Source organism: Stenella coeruleoalba (genome assembly GCF_951394435.1).
Source record: "Stenella coeruleoalba genome assembly, chromosome: 20".
NCBI lineage: Eukaryota > Metazoa > Chordata > Mammalia > Artiodactyla > Delphinidae > Stenella > Stenella coeruleoalba.
In genome coordinates, this window is record NC_137166.1 from 39,911,156 (window position 1) to 39,937,385 (window position 26,230).

General features: G+C 51.4%; 1 protein-coding gene and 1 long non-coding RNA gene across 3 annotated transcripts in view; one reads left to right on the top strand and one right to left on the bottom strand.

Annotated features, from left to right (window-relative positions):
* Positions 1-13,765, bottom strand: part of TSHZ3 (teashirt zinc finger homeobox 3) — a 69,028-nt gene extending 55,263 nt beyond the window's left edge. Inside the window, exon 1 of the mRNA XM_079908503.1 lies at positions 13,642-13,765. Coding sequence (XP_079764629.1) covers positions 13,642-13,681 — 40 coding nt within the window. The 5' untranslated portion in view covers positions 13,682-13,765. The remainder of the gene's footprint in view (positions 1-13,641) is intronic.
* A 251-nt stretch (positions 13,766-14,016) lies between these two features.
* LOC307179407 lies at positions 14,017-26,016 on the top strand. Of its 2 annotated transcripts, none has more exons than XR_013825380.1 (3): positions 14,017-14,098; positions 24,391-24,685; positions 25,380-26,016. It is a non-coding gene; the product is annotated as an uncharacterized lncRNA (long non-coding RNA). The 2 variants fall into 2 exon arrangements; XR_013825381.1 differs by lacking the exon at positions 14,017-14,098 and adding an exon at positions 14,201-14,322.
* The last annotated feature ends 214 nt before the right edge of the window (positions 26,017-26,230 follow it).

Sequence of the window (26,230 nt, forward strand, 5' to 3'; positions counted from 1 at the left end):
ACCGCTATGTGGTCAGGAAACTCCCAGCTTTACTCAAAGGCTCAGAAGGCCACCAGGGGATAGCAGCTCAAGGACTCAAGCAGAAACTTGAAGTCAAAGTCATCCATCTCCTGGAGGTCAAGTTCTGAACAAGAACGCTCCTCCAGCCACCTGAACAGGTGACACGTCTCTGAGGGGCTCCAGCAAGCCAGGCGGGTGCTTTTTTCTAATCTGAATATTTCTTTCTTTCTCTCTCTCTCACCAAAAGGCCAGAGTGGTGGTTTTGTCACCCCTAGCGGGCTCCCAGTGTACCAGGGGAGAAGGTGGACATCACACCATGAGGGATAGCCCCTGGGGACTCCCATGTGATGCTTGGCAACCCATCGCCAGGGCTGCTGTGCATGGGGAGCTGAGGGATGGGGTTCTTGATCTGCTACACCCTGAAAACGGTGTCCAACTAAAAAAAAAGTGTGACTTTCTTCCTTCTCAGGAATTCTAATATTCAAAGCCTTTTTTCCTCCTGCTAATTTTAGAAGTCCTGCTATTCTTTGGGAGGAGAATGGTGTGAAAATCAAGCATAGTATCCAAAAATAAAAGAGTAGCTGTGTTTCAGGGTGTGCAGCATATTTAACCGAAAAGCAACGCCAGATACGCCACTTTCTATTGAGTCTTTAATACATTTTCCAATTTCTCCAGAATATTTTAGCTTCAGAAAAGGCAAGGATGAACTTCCTAATCTATGAATATTTTTGTGACTGAAATGGGCACCCAAAATTATTTCTGGATGGTAAGTGGGGATCTTTTCAGAATGTGACGCCAGGTGATCACTCAGGATCTGAGTCACTGGTGCGCTTCCTGGGGCCACACCAAGATGGATCACAAGTTTCCGTTCGGGACCTAGAGCATGTTCCATTTAGAACATGTTCCCAGGCAGGTGAAATGATACAGTGCTCTCTCCATGGACCCTGAAGGTGGACTTCATGGCATGCTTTGCAAGTCTCCCATCTTCACTAAAAAAAAAAAAAAAAAAAAAATTCTTGTGATCTAAGGAATTCACTTGTCTAGACTCCCTGGGACTGTGGAGTGGCGTGTGGTCCAGGTTTGCAGGCTCCACTCCTGTTCCTCGGGTCTGAAGCTCTCCTGAATGGCCCAGCGTGACGGCTAGGGGAGCTTAGAGGAAGGATGCTGGGAGGCTACCTGAAGACCCCAGCCATGCCTCCTCCAGCCAGGGAAGCCAGAGATTTGTGACAGAAAGTTAGAACTCTGTGTCAAGCCCTTCATGCAAACAATAAATATTACTTCTGCCCATAATCGGACTTTTCTCCAGCATCGTCTTTGAATGTTGAACCTTTTTCAATTAATTAAAAACTATGCACTGTAGAGTGCATATTTTATCAGCCCTCAGCTGCTTAAGTGTCTAGAAAAGACCAGGCAGTTTTTCTTTCTTTCTTTCTTTCTTTTTTTTTTTTTCCAGGCAACCCAGAGCAAGTACTTGCAAGGGTCATATCTTTTTAATTATCTTTTCTCTCTTTGATTAATTATTCCGTCTGACAATAGCGTGTTTCTAATGCTATTCACCTGCCTTTGATGATTGACAACTTTTCTGTCTGATTCAGAGCAAACAGCTGCTGCCACAATCTCCTAGCAACCCGGGTGTGATGGATGAGCCCCCAAGATGGATGGCTGCAATAAATCATGTCTCCAGCCATAAAACTGAGAAAAGGGGATAAGAAGAGAAGCGAACAAAAAACAAAACAAGGTTTCTTCCCATGAGTGCACTCAGTTCCTTACCAATTACACCTGAAATGGACTTTGCACCTATTAATAGCAAAGTTTTCCTAATCAGTAAAAATGGGATGATGCATTTGTATCCAAGGTGTTTACAATTGTTCCTGCAAATTGGCACTTGTACTCCAATTACCTCCAACACTGCCCAAGTGCAAGGGCAGAGGATCAAAGTTTTGCTTTCTTCCTTGAAGTCTCGGCAAGAAACGATATCATCTTTCTGTTGTCAGATGTGATTCCAGGCACCAACAAAGGATATAAATCTGATTCTACCCGATTTTTGGCAGCAGCTGGACAACACCAAAAGTGAATCCTAAGTCAGCCTGTGCACAGTGTCAGGCTGCTAATAAAGTTATTTCAAAATAAACAGACACACACACACACACACACACACACACACACAAAGTTGCATGGAGTTGGTGAGTGAATACGCCACGTTCCCATTTGTTTCCCGTTCACGGGAGATACAGGCTTTTTACACGTCAGGGAAAAGTTTGTCCAAGAAAGCAGCAAGATACGAACGTTCAGCCCTTCCACAAATTCTCGATTCTCATTTCTTTAGATAAAAAACGACCCCAGTCTAACTTTCTGTCCCATCATTTTTTTAAATTAATGTCCACACGAAAAGTCATACAAGAAGCCCTAAATTTAATTAGCGGACCCAAATAAAGTCACATATTTAATAGAATGCCTGACAATTAAATTTGCACTATCGGGGCTCTCCTAGCGGAGGAGATGGAGCAGGGAGGCCAGCAGTTTCTGTTTCCCTTTTTCCACCGGGGAAACCAGCGGCAGGCCTCTAAAGCAGGAGGGGGAAAGGCCGCTTTACTGATGCTTCCCAGCAGCTGGGGGCCCGGTCAGTGAGCCAGCCTGCGTCCCTACGTCCTTCCAGTAGGTGGGGGTGTCCCAGAGCAGAGCTCAGGGTGCAAAAGAACCAGAAGTGATTAGCCGGTGGGGCCTGGAAACAGCTGTCCACATCAGTCCTGGCAGGGGTCTGCGGGGGCCTGCGGAGGGGGACCGAGTGCAGACACAAAATGGGGGGAAGCTGCTGGGAGCAGGGACAGGGTTAGATCATTTTTTAACTGAAATATTCCTGGGACGTGGAAGTCTATGTTTCTTCATTCTCGCACTGCTAACCAAGCCAACCGGTATTATTATTATTTTTTGAATAGTTATATTGTGCTAAGCTTTGCAGATACAGATTTTTTTTTTTTAACCATGTCACAGAGTTTAAAAAATCAGGCAAGGGTCCTGGCTTCGGCAAGTACAGCTCTGTTTATATTTTAATGTTTCGTACGTGACTGCCTCTGTTGGGGAAGAGAGAGAGAGAGAAAGAGAGAGAGAGAGAGAGAGAGAGAGAGAGAGAAGTTGCCTGTTAGCTTTAGTGTAAATCACAGATACTTCATTTTTCCTTGTGTCCTTGGAAATTATTCAAAATTAAACCGTCCCTCCTTTATGGGAGGTGGTGTCTTCTGTATTGTAAATGGGAGGGCCTGTGTCTGGTCAGCAGCAATGATAATTCAAGGCCAATCGATGGAAACACACACGCGCGCGCGCGCGCGCACACACACACGCCCCTACCCTGCCCCGGCTCTTCCAACTCTCAAGTTACAGGTTTACACGGCAAGTCTAAATAATATTCAAAATGATAAATGGCACCCTAAGCCCAGGATTCACCATCAATCTTTTTTTAAGGAACATCCATCTTCAATAACGCATGTCTGAATCATGTGAAGCCAGGAGCCCTGAGCTTCATTTATACCACCCCTCACTAGCCAGGGAGGCTGAATGATACCTGTCAGCCCTGCTTGTTCTTCTTCTTCTTTTTTTTTTTTTCCCTTGACTACTAAAGGGGGAGAAATAAAAGAAGGAAAAACAGAGAAAAGGAATGTGGGGGGGTGGGGGAAGTGAGAAGAGCGTCAGAGGCTGAGCTGCGTGGCTCAGCAGACAATGTGAAAGAACATAACCTCGTCCATGCCTCTGCCAATCTCGTGCCCGCCCCGCCACACGCCCAGCCATCCATACGAAGCAGGCTCTCCTCCCTTCGCCCCTGAGTCTCCTCTCTCCTCCCTCTCGCCAAATCAGCAGTGCTCTCTCTGCAAGCCAGCCGTACTGTGTACAGTGGGAGGAGGACGACGACGAGGCAGCATCACATGGACCGGGCTTCCCCTCCCCTCCCCGTGTCTGGCTGGGGCCCATATGATAAATGACATATGTCATTCTGTCAGGAGGGAAGGGTGGGTCAGTGATGTATGACTCCGCTGAAAAGGAAATCGACTCTTTGGCATGGCGCAGCTCTTCACCGGGATCTAGTTTCAGAACTCTGAAATGAATTCTCCGACGTTTCAAGTACATACTTAGGGCAGGCTGATGGGAGGCCTGGGGAAATCACACTTTTATCCTCCCCCTGCCCTTCTGATGGCAAGGGAGGGGGAAAAAAAAAAAAAACACGGCTCTGCCACTGGATACCTGCAAAAGGCCACACGCGTGTCAAAGTCCCCAGCAGTCACACACCACGGGTTATTAAAAAATGTGACTTTGGGGGCAAAAAAAAAGGAAAAGAAATGAAGTGGAGTAAGGTTGGTCCTTTTATTTATTTATTTTTTCATGGCAAAGGGCTGACACAAAAGCAAGATAAAAATTAGCATGTTTGAAGTAATCGTCCGCAGCTTGACATCTGCATAGTAAATTTTAAAGGAAAAAAATGTGTCAGACAGCCCTGAGCCGCTTCGCCCTCCCCCCTTTCATTAGCTCACTGCCAGGGTGGCACTGCTGAACCTCATTACGGCAAGAGGATTTATGAAGCTGAACCCAATGGCAAAGAAAAGGCATCTGTCAATAATTGTAGGGAGCTGCACTCACAGCTTTGAAATCTCATTAAGTATGCAGTTATCAGGCATAAAGATCAAAAACATTACTCAACTCCGACAGAATCTTATGGAGGAACATTAATTAGCAACAGGCCTACAGTACAAAAAAAAAAAAAACACACAGACTTCCTCTCACACCTGCCCAACCCACAAACCTAAAGCAACACTCCCCCTCCCGCCCGAAAAAAAATAATTCCCAGCATCTGAGACTGATCAAGAACATGAAACAAGAGAGACACATACAGAAAGGGGGAGAGGGAGGGAAGGGGTGGGCGGCGGGGAGGGAGGGAGGAGAGAGGAGGGCGGGGAAATTCAGTTGAGAAAGGCTTGGCGGTGAGGAGAGAAAAGGAAGAAGCTGTCAAACTTGAGAAGGATGTCAGCACTGGCCCTGATTACAGGGGCCTATGGAGTTCTCAGACCTTTTATCATCCTCACCATCAAAACCAGCTGAAAGTCACCGCAGGAGGGCTGGTGGCTGGCCCGATGCAGCCCAGGCCCAGGCTGGGACCCCCAGACCCTGTCCTCGGCCCCTGTTCACCTGGCCCGCCGGGATGCTAGGCCTGGTGCCCAGGAGACAGGCCCTGCCCAGCCTTCCGCAGCACCCTGATTTCCCAGCCTGTTCTGCAGCCAGCCCGTGAAAGCAACAGCCAGACCCAGCTCCCTGGGCCTCAGGCACAGTCGAGGGAACCACTTGCTGTCACTGCATCTCAGCACCATCCGCAAACACCTTTTTCTTCCTCCAAAGAAGAAGAGGCATCCCCTTCTCCCACATCCACTTTCCCTTATTTTCTTTCTGTGTATGCCTGATTTACAGACTCCATGCCTTACAACACACCGAAAAACAAAATATAAATGCAGAGAATTCACACCCAAGCCTTCAGGCCAACACCCGGGTCATGAGACCTCTTGGCCTTTGTAGTACAAGAGACAGGGCCCGGCTGATGACGGGGGTCAAACCTCCCTGCTAGGTTGATTCCTGGTTATCCACAGGGAGAAAAGTAAACGACAAGGTTCCTCTCCCACCACATCCTCCACCTCCTGCAAGCTATGATGGCAAAGAAGAATTCGAACGTGTTTGGAAACATCCCGCAAGAACAAGAACTGTGTGCTTGGGGTCTCTGGCAAACTTATGTCCTACAGTGGCCTGGATCCAGGGCAGGTGCATGGAGATGTGGCAGGGGGAGTCTCAAAGGTCACTCAGGTTTCTGTCAAACAGGCGACGTCGGCCAGCTCCGTGGCGGGATGTGCAACAGTCAGGCACGGTCCTCAGATGCCCCCATGAAAGGTGTATAACAATAGCAATAAATAATAATAATAAAGCATATGTTCTGTGCTAATTTCCCTTATTGCACTGTTACAGAAAGGTGGCTTTCTCTTGTTACCCATAAGCACATGCTCCTATGTTCTCTGTCTCTCTCTCTCTCACACACATACACACACACACACACACACACACACACACACGTGCACACACAGCACTTCCCATAATCCCACACCATGAGGATGAGAAAACCTACAGAACAGCCTCTCCCCTGATCTGAAAACTCCACTCTCATTCTTCTCTGAGCTCCTTTTCCATTCCTATACCTCTTACTTCATTCCATAGGCCCTTCTGAAGTGTTTACCTGTCTCCTCTCCAGAAATAATGGTCACCTTAATTAGCCACATCTTTAAGGAAAGGGGAACTAAGATTCCTAGGCAACCAACCTGAAGACCCTTTCAAGCCAAGGCCCATCCTTTCCAATCACTGACTCTCCTTTGGAATATCAATGAATACAGCTCGGATACATTGTCACCTATGACCGAAAAGAGTTGAGAACACTTGTCTACAAACCAGACTTGACGAGATGGAATTTTAGCAGGAGTGTTACAATAAGGTGTTTATATTTTTTATGTGCTTACCATATTACCTTTATTATGTGTAACATCAAAGTGATTATAGCAATTACATTTAACAGAATTAATTACAGAACTTCCCATCATCCCGGGATACATAATGCATTAGAGGTAAGGCAAAGAAAGAAAACATCTTGATTGTAGTAACTATTGTTGGTGTGTATTTTCCCTGGCAGCAGTGCCAAACCAACTGCAGCTTTCAGGAAGGGCAGGGCAATGGAGACGGAGAGCTTTAATCAAAAATGAGGTATATTCCCCTTACCTTAAGTAACACTTTTGCCTAATAATATGTTGGCGCTATTGGACATATAAAATCAATTTAATTTTTTAAGCATGAATCTTTAAAAGGCACTGGTTAATCCACCCAACCAATGTTACTACATAAAGGAGAAAGCACATGGGTGAAAGACTTACAAGCCTTTACGTATGCAAAATAAATTCACTCAAGGCTTCATTAATATTAATTTAAATTCAAAACCCATTTACATTAAATTGTTCATTAAAAATTGCCTATTTTATGCAACATGCATTCCTCAAAGAACTCAGAGGAAACTGAATACATAGGACTAGATTTAATGACGGGGATGGAAAATCAAAAGGAAATGAATTGGAGTCATTTCATGTATATTACCAAACAGCCCTTTGCTTTCCAAGGGATGGGATCCAGTTTGGGGAAAAAACAGGCATTCAAAGTAGTTTGCTTTCTGCTACTATAAACTTGTGAACGTGACCTTCCGGTCTACCCAAGAGGAAGAAGAAAACAAGAGAAATTGGTGGAATGGAAGCCAGTCCAAGACCAGACTGGGGAAGGAAGCAGGTACCACCTCAGAATCTCACCTGGACTTACAGCATGGAGAGTTAGGCTTGCTTTTTAAAAAGTTACATTAGGGAACATTTGCCAGTACCCATCTTGGTCTAGAATTAATAGTTTCTCTCTCCCTATTCACTCCGCCCCCTGCAATCCTTTATTCCCAAGCAAGGGAATCAGGAAGATGATGACAAGAAGTTGGTGAGTTCCTTGCTTTGGCGCCCTCCCCCTTGAAGACAATCTGAACTTACACTGTTTCCCCAACAGCTGTTCTGGATGAAGAAAACACAGTCATAATTAATAACATGTGTCCTGACAGTATGAATTAATAATTTATCATTAAGCCCAAACAAATTTAAATGATTCTTCAAGAGCCACACCTTAGCACATTTGAGAAAAATAAGGTAAGGAGATGGTCAAAAAGTCCGGGCAATGTGACCTTCAGAAAAATGCTTTCCCGACCCCCAATACGTCTCTTAGGCCACTCTTGTTGAAATACTAAAATAATTTACAGAATTGAAAGTAATTAAACCCGAGAATCTAAGTGCTGATCAAATCAAGTGTATGTGCTCAAAATGTCTTTTTTTAAATGGGGCTTATAAAATATTCACTATTTGGTCAAGGACACTGTGTAATCTTTCTAATAAAGATTCCTAAAAGTGGAGTATGACAGTCGTTCAGGCAAGTGGTCATAAGCAGATTATGTTCTATTACTGTTTTTTTTTTTCACTTCCAAAAACGCATAGCGTCTTTCTAATCACAAACAGTAACCTGAATTTTTACACCCATGTCTAACGTAAATGTTTACAAATGTTGAAAAATTTGAGAAAGCTACCAGATCTATGTATCCGTTCCTTAAAATTCAGGTAGAAGACTCCAGCAAGAAAAAGAAATATTCATAGCCATTGTTTAGTAGAATTTGAAAATTAATTTAATGACTAACTGCAAATACTGGAAACTAGAATTAATCTGTCTAGATTTTTTTTAAAGGCTTACAGACGTTTAAATGCAAGTATCGGGACACTTTATCAACCTAACATAAAATTGTCATCTTATCTTATTATATGACTATTTTATGCATGTGTCAAAAGAATTTAAAAATGACTGCCTGTCTATTGAGTCTAATTACAACTGCACATTATCTGTCTCGATGTACCAGTCCATACCATTGTTACCAAATACAATATATTGTATTCACCTTTCATTTTTAACTTCAGACAGAGAAACCACAATTTGGAGCATAACTAGAACACACACATACACACACACACGCGCACACACACACACTGAACACCTGAGAGGGTCCGGGGTGAGTGATACCACTGTGTTGTTCTGTCCTATTTCCTTGCACGGGCTGCAGGATGATGGTACAGGGGTGTTACAAAAGAGCTTCTCTGAAAGGCCTACCTACCTGGGCTGCACAAAAACACAGAAGGTAGACACACACCCTATTTTTTTTTTCTACTACAAGACTAAAGCTATTTTTATAGTTTGTCCAGTGACAGGCAGGAATAAAAATGGGCCAGCAGGAAAGCCTCACAAACTACACTCGGCATAACTGGCCTGCTCCTGTTACTGGATTAAACATGGCTGTGGGGCACCAGGACCAGGGCTCCCTATCCTCTCCCTGCTCCTTCCCCGCCTGCATCCACAGCCCTCGCCCGGCCTGGCTCTGCCAGACACCAGGGAAAGACAAAGGCCCCCAAAAAGGGCCAGGCGCTTCGCCCTCAAGAAGGTGACCCTTCTCTCTCCAGAAACCCAGAAGGGGAGGGCACGGAAACGAAGGGTTTTCGTTCTGGGAACTCACCTGGGTTTCACGGCATTTCCCCCGGCCCTGAGCAGTCACCTTTCATTCTAATCAGTTTACAAAACAATCTTTAGTTTAAAAAAAAAAAAAAAAAGAGGAAAAATGCAGACTTGCGAGGCAATTTGGGGAATAACTGCTGATACATCAGTTATTGACTACCTGGCTCCTGTTTACGAGCACGCTCAAGGCAAAACTGAGAACAAAATGACAACATCAACTGCTCACAATCAAGGGTGGCCCTGGAGAGCACTGAAGCCCTAACTGACAGTTGTCAAGATAATGGGGGCACAGCAGTTGATTCGGGAAGCTTCTCTCCCCTGTGTGGATGTCCAGGGGAATAGCCTTGCCTCCTGCCCTCTTTGTTTTTCCCCTTCAGCTTCTTGATTTCTCTTTTTTTAGAATTTACATTGCTCCTTTCATTTTGTAGGAAAAGGGGTGCGGGGAATCACAGAGCGACCAAAACCAGTCATTTTGTCACCTTGCTACAGGGTAGAACGTCTGTCCAAAGGAGAGACGTGTGGCAGGTTTGAGAGCAAATAAATTCCCAAGGCTGATGCCGAAATGCCTTCCTGAATGCTCCGTGTACTTGCAAGAGAGAAAAGCTCCTCTCTGGAGCTGCCTGGTGTGTGCACGAGACTTAGGAAGGTTGGGATGGTGTTACTTGGACACCGCCAGGTGTGCCACCTTTTAGTTTGCCCGTGTCTACCGGCAAAGTAAAAACCCCCAGGCTGTGCCACCATGAGCTTATCCTATTCCTTGGGGACCCACAGTGATCTGTTACCCCAGCAGGTCCTAAGGGCTCCAAACCACTTTGACAGAAGTCAAGATGCTTGAAGGTTTACCTTTGCAGTGGGACCACCTAAGAACTCCATGGAAGGTTATTCTCTTTCACCAAATAAGACTCAAAAGGTCAGTGGCAAGTTGTCGTTTGTTGGATTTTTTTTTTTTTTGAGGGGAGGGTGGAGTTTAGGCAATGGCTTTTAATGATTTTACACTTCCTTCCAGAAAATGAACAGGAAAGAATAAAACGTGATCTGCTATTAAGTACTGCTTGACTTTCTTTTCCGGTATTATCAAAAAATACTTGTTGAAAAACAAATGCTACACATAGGAGAGTGGGAAAATGGTCGTTTTGCCCAAAGGACAGGGGCCCCCGTAACCCCGCTCCTCTGAACTTCTACAGGCAATAGCTTTTGTCCAGCACAAATGTATAGCCCTTTAAAATTACATGCCTGGAGAAAGGAAACTCCTGCCCAGGTTTCTCTTCAGCAGGTGAAGAAATTTCTCTCTCCCCCTTTAAGGAAAGACACTAAGCCGTGCATAATTTCTATCAAAAACAGAGAAATCCTAAAGGGCAGAAATACGTCTTTTCAGGGATTCTTGGAGCCTGCTTTGGCCTTCTGGAGAACAGTGTTACATTTGGCCTAGATGTAAAAACTGTGTGCACCTGTGTGCTATGTCTGCACGCTCTCCCCAGCTCTCAGCCCTTTGTGGTTGTTATTCTACCCCCAGACCATTAAAAGGGCCCTAATTCCTATGACATGATTATCCAGGTACCAAAGCCCATTTGTCACCTGCAGCAGAAAATTGAGTTAATGCACAACTAAAGGCAGCCAGGACTGTGTAATATCAACTTGATTACATCAAACTAGCTGCAAACCTAATTCTGCTGGATGACACTGCGTCGAGCTTGTCATCTCCAATCATTAAAGCTGTCAGGAATCCATCAGGTTTACAGCTAATTAGGTGAACACTAATGAAGCTGGCAAAACAACTTTTCTTTTTTTATGGCTGAACGGACCTTTCAGTTTGGAGGGGGGAAAAATTCTCCAGTCTCCTCAAGGTTGCTGGGGAATGGATTTCCAGTTACCAATCAGCAGACATCTTTCTTTTTCCCCACTCTCTATCAGTACAAAGCAATCAATTTGTCAGCACTCCCAGTATGCCACAAACGCAGGCATGAACCTTATAACTTGCAGCTAGGAGAACTGAAAAAAGGAGAAAAAAATGGGAAGTTTCTTGTCCGTCCAAATAAACAAACAAACTCACACAGCGCACTTATTGGCCTGTGCATACTTATCACCAGCCTGGATGTGGAAGGTTTTTTTTATTCCTCCACTCTCCTAAATAAGTAGCCCTTCAGACATTCCCCCCCTCCTCCACACGTCCATTAGGCAGAGGCATTCTGATAAAGTAAATCCAAAACCCGGGTATGAGAAAGAAAAAAAGCACTCATGCTGCCAACTTCTGATTGACCATTAAGCTATTGATGAATGTGCCTGTCAGGAGAGAGACAATTAAATCAAATATGAAACAAAGTCGTTTTGACGGGTCATTTTGATAGAGCAAAACCATTCTTCCAGCTCCTATTAGTAGTGCAGTCAAGTTTTTATATAATGAATATTTCTTAACTGACCTGAGATTTCCTGGCTGGCTTTTTAAAAGGTGCAAAAAGGTCAGTGAACAGGTTGCTTTAAAAAAACAGATAAATAAAACCAACAGCACATTTCCTCCTCCTCTACTATTTTTAGCAGAAATTTATCAAATAAGAGTCTCAGATTGGCAAGGTGGGAGAGAAAAGATGAAGCAAAGGCGGAGAGGATTCTAAACCAAATGTAAAGATGCAGTCACATATGGTTCATTTGATTGAGGCACACAGATACCTTCAAATGTGCATCCAAAAAGGAAAGAAAAAAATCCCAAAGACTGGAAGCAGTCCAAGACACTCCTACTGCCCAACTTTGTGAAGGAGTCCTCCAAACTTTGAGAGTTTATTTTGGGTAGATAAGCTCATTGCTTGAGCTTGGAATTTAAAGTAGAAGATGGGATAGGCAAAAAGCACCAGCCAGGAGGTGACTTGAGAGGCAGCACCCTCCCTACAACCACTACTGGGATTTTCAAACTTTCTAAATTTGGGTAACCCTGAGGACAGAAAGCAAAATTTGTAATATATGCCCCAAACCACGTCTGTTTTCTTCTACGATTTTCTTAGGACAGGACAGTACATTTTTGGGAGAAGAAAGAACAGCATTTCCTCTCTGTGATCCTGTGTGAGAAGACTCAAGTTCAGATGCAGCCGGTGTGTGAGCTCTACCGGCAGTGCCAGCTGAAGTGACAGAAATGACCATCACCATCACCCCCACTGCTACTACAGGCACTCTGGGGCAACATGGGCACCATACTTTCATCCAAAAAGGGCACCAGGCAATGCCCTGACCCTTCTCCCTCCCCTCCCTTCTTCCACAAAAGCAAAGAACAGAAAAGAAAGGAAGAGAAGGAAAAAAAAAAAAAAAAAGGAAAGAAAAGAAACGAACCTCCACTTAACCCTCCCCTTCAGGCAGCATCTGAACCTCTGCACATCTGAGTGTTACTCATATCAAAATACATCCTGTCCATATGTGGTCCTCTCAGCAATCCGCCCCAAATCCCAGAAGTTGCACTGACAGGGCCCTAGTGACGTCACAGAGCTTGGCCTCACCATTTCAAGTGATTTATTGATGTTTATTGGGAATGAATAGATCAAAGGCAGCAGCATGATGGGCAATCAATCAGTCATCAAATCAAGGGTGGCAAAGGGCCAGAAATCCTTCTTCCAAGCAACATGCCCCCAACTGACATTATTGCAAAATAATGTTATGTGTGTGGGTTTTGTTTTGCTTTCAATGCTTTTTCCAGAAAAGAAAAAAAAAAAAAAAAAACCCGGCTCAGTCTTAAAAGGAGTTGACACTCCTGGAAAAAAAAAAAAGAGGCGGGGGGTGATGGGGAGAAAGTACTCTGACACGTCCCAGAACTAAGTGCTATGAGGAGATGAGGATGGGAGAAGCAGTGGAAGGAGGGTGGGGGTGAGCGAAAACAAACCGGGGAAAAGGGAACGCCAGCATCTAACATCGACTTGACAGTCATCTGACAATACCCAGACCCTGTGCGCTCTGCTTTCCACCGCTGTGCCCGGTTTGGGCCCAATACATGAAGAATCAATCGGATTAGCAGTAAGGTGGCCGAAGGGACCCGCTCGCTCACTCGCTCTCTTTCGCTCGGCAGAGACACCAGGCAGTCCCCCGCCGGCCGGCCGCGGGAGGACACGGAAGGTGTCCCGGAGAACTCAGGTGACCCCGCCCGCCCCCACAGAAAGAGACAGAAGAGGGCTCCTTCCCATTCTCTCCGCGGCCAGGCAGAGAGCTGAGGAGGCAGGGACCCAGCCCGGCTCAGTTCGCCGCGAGCGAGCACGGTTCCCGAAGTGGGTGCGAGCGGGAAGGGGCGGGGGGGGGGGGGTTTGCAGAGCGCAGCGGGGCGTCCGGGGGGCGCCGGTCCGTGAGGCGGGCGCACGCACCAGACAGGAGAGCGGCGAGCGAGCCCGGCGCCCCGGAGTTACTCTGCGCGGCCAGAGCGAGAGGGGCGAGGAGCGGGGCAAGAAGCGGGGTCGCCGCCGGCTGGAGACGCGGGGCGAGGAGAGGAAGAGGAGGCGGAGGAGAGGAGGAAGGGGAAGCGGCTCGTACCTGCTGCGCGCCGGGGCGCCTGCTGCTTCCTCCTCGGCATGATGCTCCTCCGGCGACTGCCGCTGCCGCCGCCGCCGCCGCTGCCGGGCTGAGGAGAGGGAGGGAGGGGCGGCGGGCCCGCGGGGGGGCGAGGCGGGCCGGCTCTCAGCCTCCCCCCCGGAGAGCGGCCGCCCGCAGGATGCTGCTGAGCCCCGGCTCTCCGCGTCCCCCCCGCTCCGCGCTCCGCCGCGATCCCCGAACGTGCGGAGGGAAGAAGGAGGGCGGGAGAGGGAGGCGCGGGGAGGGAGGAGCGCGGGGGGAGGAGGAGGCAGAGGAGGAGGAGGTGGTGAAGGAGGAGGAGGAGGAGGACCGCGCTGCCGGCGGATTGGGAAGTTTGACAAATCGCTCCAGAGGCCGGAGGAGGAGGGGGCGGGGAGGAGCGGCGGCCCTGCCCCCCCCCGCCCCGTCCCCAGACGAGGTGCGCGGGGTTCAGGGCCGGGGGGCGGGGAGAGGGGGAGAAGGCGGGCAGAGGGGTGGGAGGAGGAGCGCGGGAGCGGCCCGGGCCGGTGAAGCCCCGGCCCCCGCCCCCGGGCAGGGGGTCACGGCATCGGAGGGGGCGCTCAGCCGCCGCCGCCGCGGCCCGGGGCTCGGCGGTCCAGTCTTATGCCCGCTGCGCGGCTGGAGCGGCGGCGTCGGCAACAGGCAAGCTTAAAGGAAAAGGAGATGATCGTGTCACTCGCCCGCCCGCGGGGGCGCCGCGCCCCCGCTCCCGGCCCCGGGCCTGTCTAGGACCCCCGCCCAGTCTGGGGAGGGGGTGCCGCCCCTCCGCCTCCGCCCCGTGCGCGCAAGCAGGGACGCGGCGCCGGCCCGGCCGAGCCCGTCCCGGGCCGCTAGCTACTCCCGCCCGCCCCTCTTCCCCACCCGGCCTCGCCCCCTGGCCGTCCCCCGATGCCCCTCCCAGGCCGCACTTCTCTCCACACGCCGCGTCCAAAGGCCCCAGCTCGGACCCCCGGGCCTGGGCCCGCGCACCCCCGGGGATGGCAGGGCCCGCGGGCGGGCGCCGGCGCCCTCGGGGGAGGAAGTGGGCGCGGGCCCGAGTGGGTGGGGGCTGCTTTCAGACCCCGCGCCACCAGGGCTCCTCCCCCGGGACCCGCCGCAGCCACTTCCCCCAATTTTTTTTTTCCGGGCAAACTTTCCCGGGCCGTCCCGGGGGTTGGTGTGGGAGGGGGTGCCTCCAAGTTTCCTCTCCTGACTGGGAAGATCAGGGTACCTCCACCCCGCCCCTCGCCACCTAGGCGCCGGGGCGCGCCCCCCACCACCGGCGCAGGCAGATCCCAGGGCAGGACGGCGACGGGGTCAGGAACTCGGGCACCCAAGCCCATCCCTCGCCCCGGGGCGCCCCGAGAGGGGCCACCGCGCCCTGCGCCCGGCCAGCCAGCAGTACTGAGCAAACAGAATTGATTATTGATTGGGTGATTGGGATCGCTGAGACTCGCGGCGGGCCGGGCCGGCGGGCCGTGGAGAGGAGGAGCTGGCAGGGCTGCGTTGGCTGCGGGGTAAAGCGGGCTCACTTACGGGCGGCCGCTAGGGCGCTGGTGGGCCGGAGCTCACTGGGACGACCCCCCAGCGGCGCCGACTGAGCGGGAGCCGGAGAGGCGCGGGCGGCGGCGCATCGATGCGCTGCGGGCTCGATTGCGTCTCCCTAGGCCAGCTCTTGGGCCGGGAATGGGGCGGCAGCGGCGGGGCCGGCTCCGGGCGCTGCCGGGCGGCGTTGGCGGGAATGCGGGGGCTGCCGCCAGGCCTACTGCCCCCGAGGCGGTGCTGCTCCCGGGCGCGCCGCTGGGGCCCAGGGAGTTTCCTGGGCCCAGCGTCCGAGAGTCCCGGCGAGGGCCGGAGCCCAGTGCCCTGGGACTGGCTGCCTGAGCGCTCCGGGAGCTGCAAACCCTGGCCTTCTTCCTTCCTTCCTTCCCCGCCCCCCCCCCCCACCTTATGTTTCTTTTTTAGTCTCTTCCTCTTCTTCTGCCCCCTCTTTTCTTTATTTTTCTTTGTGATTGTTTTTGCAAGTTTGTTTTAAAAGTTCACAGGCATGCTTTCTCTTTTAGACTAGGAGACCGTGATCTCACCCTGACGGTAAGATCAAAAGTCTCCGCTCGCCCCCAGCCTAAGAGCTTGGGCTCGGTCCAGACGCCTCCCTGAATGCAGATGTGCCGCCGCCGTCCTCCCGGGCTATAAAGACGTCTCCTGCGCCTTGGCGCGCGCAAGAGCGCTCGGAGTTGCGGGATGCGGACCCCGGGTGGTTGCGGGAAGTCGGAGTCGAGCGGAGGCTGGGCTCGGAGGCTGGCCTTGTGAGGCGGAGTCGGGGGCGGGGGCGCGGCGTGCAGTTGGTGCCTGCGGCCGCAGAGGCCAAAACGACTGTCCCTCCAGGCCCGGGAGACGCGGCCGTAGGGCGTGAAACGCTTTTTGCGAACGAGAAAACGGTGAGTTGGCAGACGCCGCCCGTGGCCTCAGGATTCTAGGATTCTGGTTGCGGCACTGAGCACCACTTGCCTGAAGGAGGGTAGGCGCCGCGGGAGGTCAGCTCCTGCCAGCCCCCGGCTCACCTTCCACGCGCCGAGCGCCCACTTAGGCCCGCCGGTTGTAGTGAGTGCACGGCGCTGGGCGCCGCGCACGGAAGGCTGAGAGTTTCGCCCTGGCTTGTGCTCCTCACTCCTTTCCTTCCTCGCGCTGCTCTCCCAACCTCAGTTGCCTCCGCCCCCTCCCCCTGCCGGCCTCGGCCTGAGCTCCCGTCTCCGCGCCACCGGCAGCCACAGCCTGATCGCTGCCTCGCCCTCCCCAGTTCAGGGGCCGCGCGGAGTGCAATCCGCCCCAACATCTGTCCGTCCAACCATTGGCGCATCCATCAGTGTCAGTGAGCTTCACATCGCCGCGACAGCCCGTCACGCACAACACGGGCTATGCGGAGTGCATATTGCGACCGCGCTACTTTGCCCGGACACGCAAACAGCGTTCCGGCCCGGCTTGGCAGTCTGGAACCCAGATCTCTACGGGGATCTTTTAGCCACACGCACTCCCTTGAATACCGGGACCTCTAAACATGACTAGCTTTGCAGGCCATTCTAAGGATGGGACAGATGCAGGGGGACAGTGTCAACCTTGCATTCCACCAAGTTCTCTCTGCCCCTTTTCTGTGAACTGGGTACGGCATAGGAAAGAAGGAAGGGAGGTTTCCCGAATCCGCAGCACGCATAGTATAGACCTGGAAGTTACCTGAACTCCGTGGCTTAAACCCGCTTCTGCTGGGCCGAGTCTGAGGCTGTCGAGGTCGCCAGGCAGGTCTTAGCCAGGAGGTCTCAATCTAAAACTTTGCCAGGCCCCGCCTGGCTGCTTTGTAACATGGCCTGACAGTGAGGAGCGAGAGGAGGGAAGAAAACGCGGATCCCAGTGAGAACCACGGGCTAGATTTAGGGAGAAATAGTGTCTGGGTGGCAGTAAGTCTGTAATTCACATTTTACTTACAGCGGGAGAGAAAGCAGGGCCATACGTTGGAGAAGCCAGTGCTTTGCAGGGGGTTCCCGGCAATTCTTCCAGAGTACTGACCCCGGCGGTGGTGGCATGTTCCCCTGCGTTTGCTTCTTGCTTTTCCCTATCGCCCCCGCCCCCCCCCCCCACAGTGTCCAGAAGACAGACACCTTCACATATGTCCCTGATCAGTCTGGCCGGGCCAAAGGGCCTTTCTTGTCCTCCCAAGAATTTAAGAGGAAGAGCGAACATAGAACCTACTCCTCCTCGGACATTTGCGGGGCGGCTGTCCCTGGCACTTCCTCTGATATATCTGCATTATTCCTACCGTGAAAGTATCTGTCCGGGTGCCTGGTGAGTTCGGCCCCTCCGAGTCGACTACAAAAGCAGGTCAAAACCTGTGCTTCTATTCGTTCCGCGATTCCCGAGTTCGAAGGGATACAGGAACTGCTTTTCGGCGTGCGCCCAGGTCTGCGCGGTTCCGGAGGAGGCCAGAGACGGCCGCGGCGGCGCTCGCTGGGGCTCCTTTCTCAGGGCGGACGGACCACGCTGTAGGATGCGGGCTTCGCGCACCACATCCAGCGGCCGAGCCGTTTTCACGCTAGCCTAGAGGGCGGAAAAGCCCGCGCCGGGCGGAGGAGCTAGAATTCTGTAGAAGGCACACTGTATAGAAATCTTTGTACCCCACTCTGAAGAGTTGCAGAGACCATTCCTTTGAAAAGCAACAACAGGCTTCCGCCCAGCACAAGCACCTGGCAACTTCTTACACGCGTGAGTCACGCAAAAAGTAACCTCCAGGCCAGTTAAATGCTCCCACCTCTGGGAAGTGCCGTGTTTCTGGGAATAATTTTTTACACCCCTAAAAGTAAAAGGAGAAAGTTGCCTAAGGGACAGTGGGGAGACACCAAAATGTCCGGTGGCAAACGCCCGTGGGGGAAACTGGCGGCTCCCGTTGCGACCAGGTGGCTCACCCTGTTAAGAGCCCCGAAAATTCCCAGGGGCCATGAAGACAACTCCTGACCCCCAAGATTGCGCCTGGGGCCCAGTAGAACCCCGCTCCTTCTCCGCGGCGGGATGCTGAGCCCTGTTCAGTACAAATGCTTCCAAACGCGGCTCCTTCAGGTCAGGGGTTAGAGGCCCGACTCCAGCTCTCGGAAGTCAAGGAGCCCCAGGCCGCAGTGCCAGGGCCTACCTGAGCGGGTCTCTACCACCCCGGGGGTGTTTCTGCCCTGGGCTAACCCGAGCCCGACCCGGACGAGTTGGGGAGGTGAGAAGTACGCAGGCGTGGCTCCAAAAATGTGTGCGGTGGAGGGGCAGGGATCCGGCTGCAGCGCGCTGCGTCTGGAGTCGGGAAGTTCGCGCTGGGGAAGGAGCAGGCGGGCTACCGCCGGGAGGCAGCCGAGGTTGTCTACAAGGTGCAGTTGAGGGCAGTGGGTGAGAGTCCGCCGGACCCAAGCCAAGCTGAATGAAGTGTGTCCTCATTTGGGATGGCCAGGAGGGAAAAAGCCTTCCGGAAAGAAGCATCCTTGAAGCTGCCGGTCCAGGCAGGGTAGCCAGGGTAGGTTGGGGGTCCAGGGGCCTAAGCCCAGACCTTGAAGAGGGGTTCTCCGTGCCCCGAGGGAGGTGCGGGCCGCCTGGAGGGACAGGGCGCGCTCTGGGAGTCTGCACCCCATTTCAAGGTGTGAGGGTATCTGACCGGGCGGTGGGCCTTTGGGGAGCCACTGCCTGCCCAGCAATGCCAGGGGAGGCGGCGCCAAGTGCTCTCCAGCCCTCGCCCTCCTGGAACGCTGGCGCTCTGGTTCGGCCGCTTTCACACTCCTCCTCGCCACAATCTGGGCTAGGCAGTAGGAAGTACCCTGGGTGCAGGGAAGCTGACTGCCAGCACCTGCACACCTCAACCAAGAATTGGGCCCGGGACCTCAGCCCCTGCCAAAACGGGAAGGATTTGGACCCTGGGGCCAGGCCCTAGCCAGGCGGTTAATTGTTTGCTAAAAGTGCATTTACACAGCAGTGAAGTTTGTTTCTCTTTTTCTGGTAGCTTTGTTTTAACGAACCAGATGTTTTGTCTGTAAATTCTCCCAAGAACTTTTACAGTTTTGACGTGCAATAAACCTTCGAAAATCGGAGCGGTATATTCATGCCACTTCTGTGGAGCCCTGGGGGAGCTGCATCAGGCGTGCCTGGATGGGACTGGGGGCGGGGCAAGGCACTCCTGGATTAAAAGTAGACATATTGGCCCAAGGTCAAGAACTGGTGTTGAGAATGTGAAGCTAACCCCCCCCGCCCCCCGCCGCCCCACCAACACTTGGGTACACAGGCTCCCAACCCTTCCCCTCAGGCGGGGGCTTCCTACTTTGTAAATTTCTTGTGGCTCCGCCACAGAGGCCTGGCCCAGCTTTGCCAACTACTCTCACTGCGGGTCTGCCAATCCCACCAGGACCACCCGACTCAAAGGCAAAAGGACCTTTGATCTTCTCTGGCCAGCCTTGAGGTCCGCTGTCAGCTGGGGCGGGGCAGAGCAAGGCGGCCCCCAGGCCATCCCTGAACTCCTGGGCATGACTGGGACTTCCTAAACTTTGGATGGAAGCCCTCTAAAAAGCCAGGGCTGGCAGGTCCCCCTCCTTGATGACTCATTTTTTTCTTTTCTTCCGACTCGGGATTTCCAGGCAGTTATAAACGTATTTCAAGACAAATACTAAAAACTATGCACCTAACAGGGAGGGAGGGAACACGGTTATCGGAAGGGAGCCAGGTCTGCCTACATACCCATCTCCTAGCTGGGTGATTGGTAGGGACTACTTTCTGGGGTTTCCCAAGACCCGCTGAGGATTTTTCTTCCCTACCACCCCCGGGCTCTCCTCTGCTCTCAGTACCAGATTTTCAGATATGGGGAGCCCAGTTTAGACTCCACTCCCCTTTCTTGTATAATTCTCTTTCAAGCCCAGTCGTTCACCAAACTTTCAAAAAACTTTTTTAGGAGACCTAAAATTAAAGAAAATAGAAAGTCTTCGTGTTGCGGTCTAAGAAGGACAGATGTACATTAAGGCCAGTTTGGAGGGCACAATTACTGGCAAAACGCCCTTTGATCAAATCCCACGCGTTGACCTCAGTTGCGCAGGGAATTTCCAGAATTACTCGCTGCAGCGTGGCGTGTTTTTTCCCACTCTGAGTGAAATGGATTTTTATAAACCATTTAGGCAAAGCTTAAGGAAAAAAAAAAAAAGAAAAAAGTAAACTACACTCCAGACAGCTGCAGCCACGGTGGGGCCCACCCCTGGCTGGAAGTAAGCAGCTCCTTGCTAGCTCGAAAGCGGAGGTGCTTATCTCTTCCCGCGGGTGCAAGTTCCGCGGAAAGAATCGTGCCTGTGAATCACTAGCAGGCTGAGCTCAGGCTCGTGCAATGCAGCAACCCTGGAGAGGAGGAGGTCTCAGAAATCAAACCACCAGGTCTTCTCAGACCAGACAGCCCCAGTGTTGCACCAGTGAGCCTGGTGACCTCATTAACCAGCCAGTGAATTTGCAAGATGAGGAGGAATTTCGTTTCCCCTTTCTCCTCTTCTATATCGCTCTTCTTTTCTATCTTTTATATTATGGTTTTGTGTTTGTCACTGAATATCAAAACGGGAAAAACCGAGACCTAGCACACTTCTCAGTAGGGCACGTACAATAGAGGGCTACTGTGCTGGGGCCTCGTTCTTTTTCATTTTTACTTCTTGAAACTTGGTGCATATCCCTTGTATTTCCAGAAGAGCAGAGCCAGAATTCTTTGGGACACGGTGGCCAGCAGGTTCAGATTCTTTGTATTCAGATAGTCTCTTATCTTGGCAGCTTTGATAACTCCAAGAATTTCCTCCTCCGCACAGGAGCTCTGAATTCTCCCTTCCCTCTTCGTCTTTCTGCCACTTCTCTTCCCCGCATCTCCTTCATCTTCTTTCTTCCTCCTACTCTCTGGTTCCTTTTTGTTTTCTCTTCTGTCAGTACCCTCTCAACACCGTATGCATTCGCAAAGATAATTTATTTCAGGTCTACCAAGTGCTCACCCCAAAGAGGTCGAGTCCTCCTCCCTGTGACAAGGCAGGGGCGGTCACCCGGTGCACAGATGATGAGGGAACAAAATAGTTTGTGGCTGCTGCAGTTTTTGTGGGGTTTTTTTTGGGGGGGGAGGTCAGAAATACGTTGACACTTGATTTAAAATAAAAGAACATGTTAAGAAGTTTCAAAGCTGCCAATAAAAACCTTTAAGTGGCTTGTGATTCAGTGCCTCGAGTTCAGGCGATGGCATTGGTAAATGACTCTAATGCCCAAAGAAAAATATTACAAATGCAGCTGTCTCGGCCACCAATCGGGCGCCGCTCTCCTGCGCGGGCGACGGCTCCTCTCTGGCGCGGAGGGCACCCGCATTTGCATGATAAATTGACCAGACTGGCGGCAGCCAATGAAATATTCAAATTAGGCCAGGGGTTAGAGGTGGAGTCCCTAGGGCGCCCCCTTTGAGCCCGCGGCGGCAGCTGGCTGTACCACCTCTCCAACAGCGCCCTCTGGAGGCGGGACGGCGGGGACGCTGCTCCCGCCCCAGGGACGGGAGGTGGGGCGGGGGGCTGGGGAGCTCCTACCGCTGGCCTAGAAGACTAGGCGCTCTGCGGTCTCCATGTGGGTCTTGCGCTTGGACCTAATGATGGATGGTAGAGGCAGGTGGTGACGCCAAGGAGGGGTTTAAGAACAGCTCTAGCCCCTTGACTCCAACTCCCCTCTCTAGGTTCCCCTAACAAATCTAGCATTTCTGTTAAAACAGAGTGTTTGTTCCACTGAGATCACTTCAAGATAAGACCCTCGCCCGCCCAGATCTTGACCACCTTCTCCAAAGCACTCCAATATTGAAATTCTGGAGCAGATAAATCCAACTTGCCCTGAGCGGAGGACTGTGCGTCCCCACAGGCCGGGCTTTCCAGGGCGCTGGGAGCTGGGACTTAGATTGGGGCACTGCGGGAGCCTGGCTCTTGGGAAAGCCTGAGCAGGCAGTGCCAGTGTGCTGACAACAGGCTTCAGCAGCAGAACTCCTCCCATAGAAAAACACATCCTGGAGGAAGCACCCACACCCCGAGGCAGGAGCTCCTGTGGGTGTGCAAAAGCATGCAAGGAGGGAACGCGTGTACAGCACCAGTCAGGAGGAGTGTGGAAATAAGGGAGTGTGCAAGTGCACATAGAAGAGACTGGCTCTGCTATGGTGCTGGCCTCTGGACTCTAAGGAATGCAGGGACTCTGCAGGTGCAGGGAAGCTGGCCTCCTGGCCTGGCTCTGACTGTGGCTCAGGACTCGGCGGGGAACTTTCTCTGGGACACTGGGTTGGCTTCCATCAAGGACCAGCGGATAGCTCCTGACTGCTCAGCTTCTCTCCCTTCCCAGCACCCGCATGGCTCATCGATGCCAAGTACCCTGGGGCCCACCATGGCCCTGCAGGCATATATATATATATATATATATATATATATATATATATATACATATATATATATATATATATATAATTGAAGTATATTTGATTTACAGTGTTGTGCTAATTTCTGCCGTACAGCAAAGTGACTCAGTTATACATCTATATACATTCTTTTTTTATATTCTTTTCCATTATGATTTATCCCAGGAGTTTGCTATACAGGAGTACCTCCTTGTTGTTTATCCATTCTAAATGTAATAGTTTGCATCTACTAACTCCACACTCCCAGTGCATTCCTCTCCCCACCCCTTCCCCCTTGGCAACCGCAAGTCTGTTCTCAATGTCTGTGAGTCTGTTTCTGTTTTGTAGATATTTTTTAAGTACAGAGTTTTTAGAAGTGCAATTGTCTTTCTCTACTGTGGAGTGGTGAGCACACTGCTCTTTCTCCATCTCAACAGGACTTAGAGGCAGATCCCAGCTAAGGACTGCCCCAGGGAGTGCTTGATCCCCACCCCTGCCCCCTGCCAAAGGCAGCTGGTGGGCAGCCAACAGGGAAGTGTGAATTCCAGTGCAGAGGGCCCTCTAGGGCCCTCTCTGGAGACAAGCTATACTCAAGTCAGTCATCTGCAGCCATCCTCCCCATAGTCCCCATTCACCTGGAGACGGGGCACCCTGGTGCAGGGGGGCAGCGGGCTCTCAGAGCCTTGACCCAGGCTGGCTAACTGTAAATACACATAGAAAAAAATGGTAGGTACTGAATACAAATTTGACAGAGAGTGAATTTTGACTTTTGATCACCTTAGAGATATTATCAATACCTTTAAAATCTGTGGCCCAAATAGGGGGATTAATTCATAAGAAGCCTTTTGCATCATTTAAAGCAGGGATCCCCAACCCCTAGGCCACAGACCAGGTTCTGGGCCCTCACAGCAGGAGGTGAGCAGCAGGCAAGCGAGCGAAGCTGCATCTGCTGCTGCACTCCCCGTCGCTCCCCGTCGCTCCCCGTCGCTCCCCATCCCTCCCCGTCGCTCCCCATCCCTCCCCATCCTCCCCATCCCTCCCCATCCCTCCCCATCTTCCCCATCCCTCCCCATCTTCCCCATCCCTCCCCATCCCTCCCCATCCCTCCCCATCCCTCCCCATCTTCCCCATCCCTCCCCATCCCTCCCCATCTCTCCCCATCGTTCCCCATCCCTCCCCATCCCTCCCCGTCCCTCCCCGTCGCTCCCCATCCCTCCCCATCCCTCCCCATCCCTCCCCATCCTCCCCATCCCTCCCCATCCCTCCCCGTCCCTCCCTGTCGCTCCCCATCCCTCCCCATCCCTCCCCATCCCTCCCCATCCTCCCCATCCCTCCCCATCCCTCCCCGTCCTTTCCATCCCTCCCCGTCGCTCCCCGTTGCTCCCCGTCGCTCACATTACCACCTGAACCATCCCCACCACACTTCCTGGTTCATGGAAAAAGTGTCTTCCACAGAACTGGTCCCTGGTGCCAAAAAGGTTGGGGACCACTGATTTAAGGTGTTTAGGAGTGTTTTGGCTGCTGAGAGGGGGCTCTGGCTCTGGTTTTGCTGGGAATACTTGGGGGAAATAGCTGGGGAAGGGGTGAGTTCAAGTACAAATGGTCCTCCCTAATTTTCAAGAGAATCTTCAGTCCCTGCCAACTTGAATGCCTGGGGGTAGGGTTCCCACTAGGAGAAGGCCTACCAGTCACAGTAACAGTGAGGGCCTGTGGAGTCCCCCTGGCTCTATGGCACATGGCAGGGAGGGCTCCTTCAGCAGCCCAGCAGCCCACAAACCCTCCTTCCTCTTCCTCAGGGCTCACCTGTCGGCCAGGAAAAATGAGACTTGAAAATGGGCCAGAGTCGTCCTCCAATGGGGAAATTTGTCATGGCGACACACCCATCTCAAATGTCCAGAAATGCCACCTCTCTGGAGGATGGTCCTATCTGGGGCACGTCAGGAGTCTAGAAGGTAGACAGCGAAGGTGAGAAAGTAGAGAGCTGGCTCTCCAGCCCAGGATGCATGAAGGCGCGAGGGAAGGTGGCTAGGAGAAGCACCTATCAGCAGCACAGAAGGGCCAAGTGAGCAGCTGCACGTGTGCACACAACAGGTGAGTGCAAGCTCTGCCCATGCGAGGCAGGGCCTGGGCTGGCGGCCCATAACTCACCAAGTGACCTCAAGCAGATTGCCCACGCTCTTAGAGCCTCACCTCCTTCATCTCTAAAATGGGCGGCTCTCTCCTTCCCAGGCAGAGTAGGACTTGGGGAGGAAAAATTTGATCAAAGTCAGAGAAGTCCTTTGAAGCTTTTGCTCCCTTGCGCTGCCTCCCGGGAGCTTTCAGGGTCAGACCGGGGTTTGAAAGAGGAACGGTGTTACTAGCTGTCTGCCGATGGGCAAGTCACAGCAGATCCCACTTCCCAGGGAAAGTGAGGCTTCCCTGGGATGACGCATGTTGGTGCTTTGGTGAAGAGCTTGACATACAGTGGTTGTCTAATGATAGTGACCCCTCCTCCAGCCACTGCGAGAGGGGCTGCCACAGGGTCAGACTTCCCTGAAGACAAAGGCTTATAAGCAGGCTGAGGTTAGATGCCCTGGAGGATGCTGCAAGCAGGTGCTTCGAGTGGGGCAAAAAGAAAGAAAGGGGGGAGGTGTGGAAGGCAGGGCAGAACACAGACCGCCTGACTTCCTGGGAAGAGTGGGCATTTGTAGGGCAAGTCAGCTGGATTCTCCAGGCCTTTCTGGGAGTTAATTAAAGGAAGGGGTTTGGTGAAGAGCCTCACTGATATTTCTATTTTCCCTGTTAGTAGCGAGTGGAATTTGCACCATCCAGGTCAGATGGAAAATAGAAGCCCGGAAAATCTGACAGTCTCATTGATTTGCTCGCCTTGCCATCGCTACTTGAGAGGAGAAGCAATGTGATTTCAAAATTGCAATTAGGAGCCAGCCCGTTAAGGGTTCGTCTCATGAGCTCCCGTGCTGTGCGGCTCCCAGGCCCACCTTGTCTCATTTCCTGAGGAGGTAGGTTCATTCATAGTTTTGAATGAAGCAGGCGATGCAAATATGTCACCCTTCCTCGGGGTAAGGCTCGTAGATGCCTTCTGGCACTTTGCTCTCATTTTGGTCAGGTCTTTGAAAGAATGGCAATTTTCTCAATGTTTTAAAAGTATTAACTTCCTTCCAAACATTCTTTAACCTTTAATGTTTTGTAACTTGATGAAAAGGTCATTTTGTTCTGAGGATGCCGCTGTTCCATAATTGTTCAGCTATCAGGGTGAATTCTATCCAAATCCTGAGTTCTTTAACGGGACCCAAACCACCACACACACGCACACACGATATAGATACTACTTTTCATTGTTCATCCGTGTCCGTGTATGTGTGCAGGTCTACATATTTGCACCTATGCACACACGTATGCTTCTAGAGACTCGGATTTAGATTAACATCTCTACATTCTCACAGAATGACTTCCTTACAGGAAAATATCTATAAAACAACTTTTTTGAATGGTAAGGTTTGCTAAAGATTGGATGATAATCATTCCTTATGCACTGCGCATGCTCCTGTTTTTTAAAAAAGGGTTTAGTCAATTTCTAATTTAACATTTCATTGTTGTGCCTACAGTGAATGTATCCGGAGACCCAGGTGACTTGAG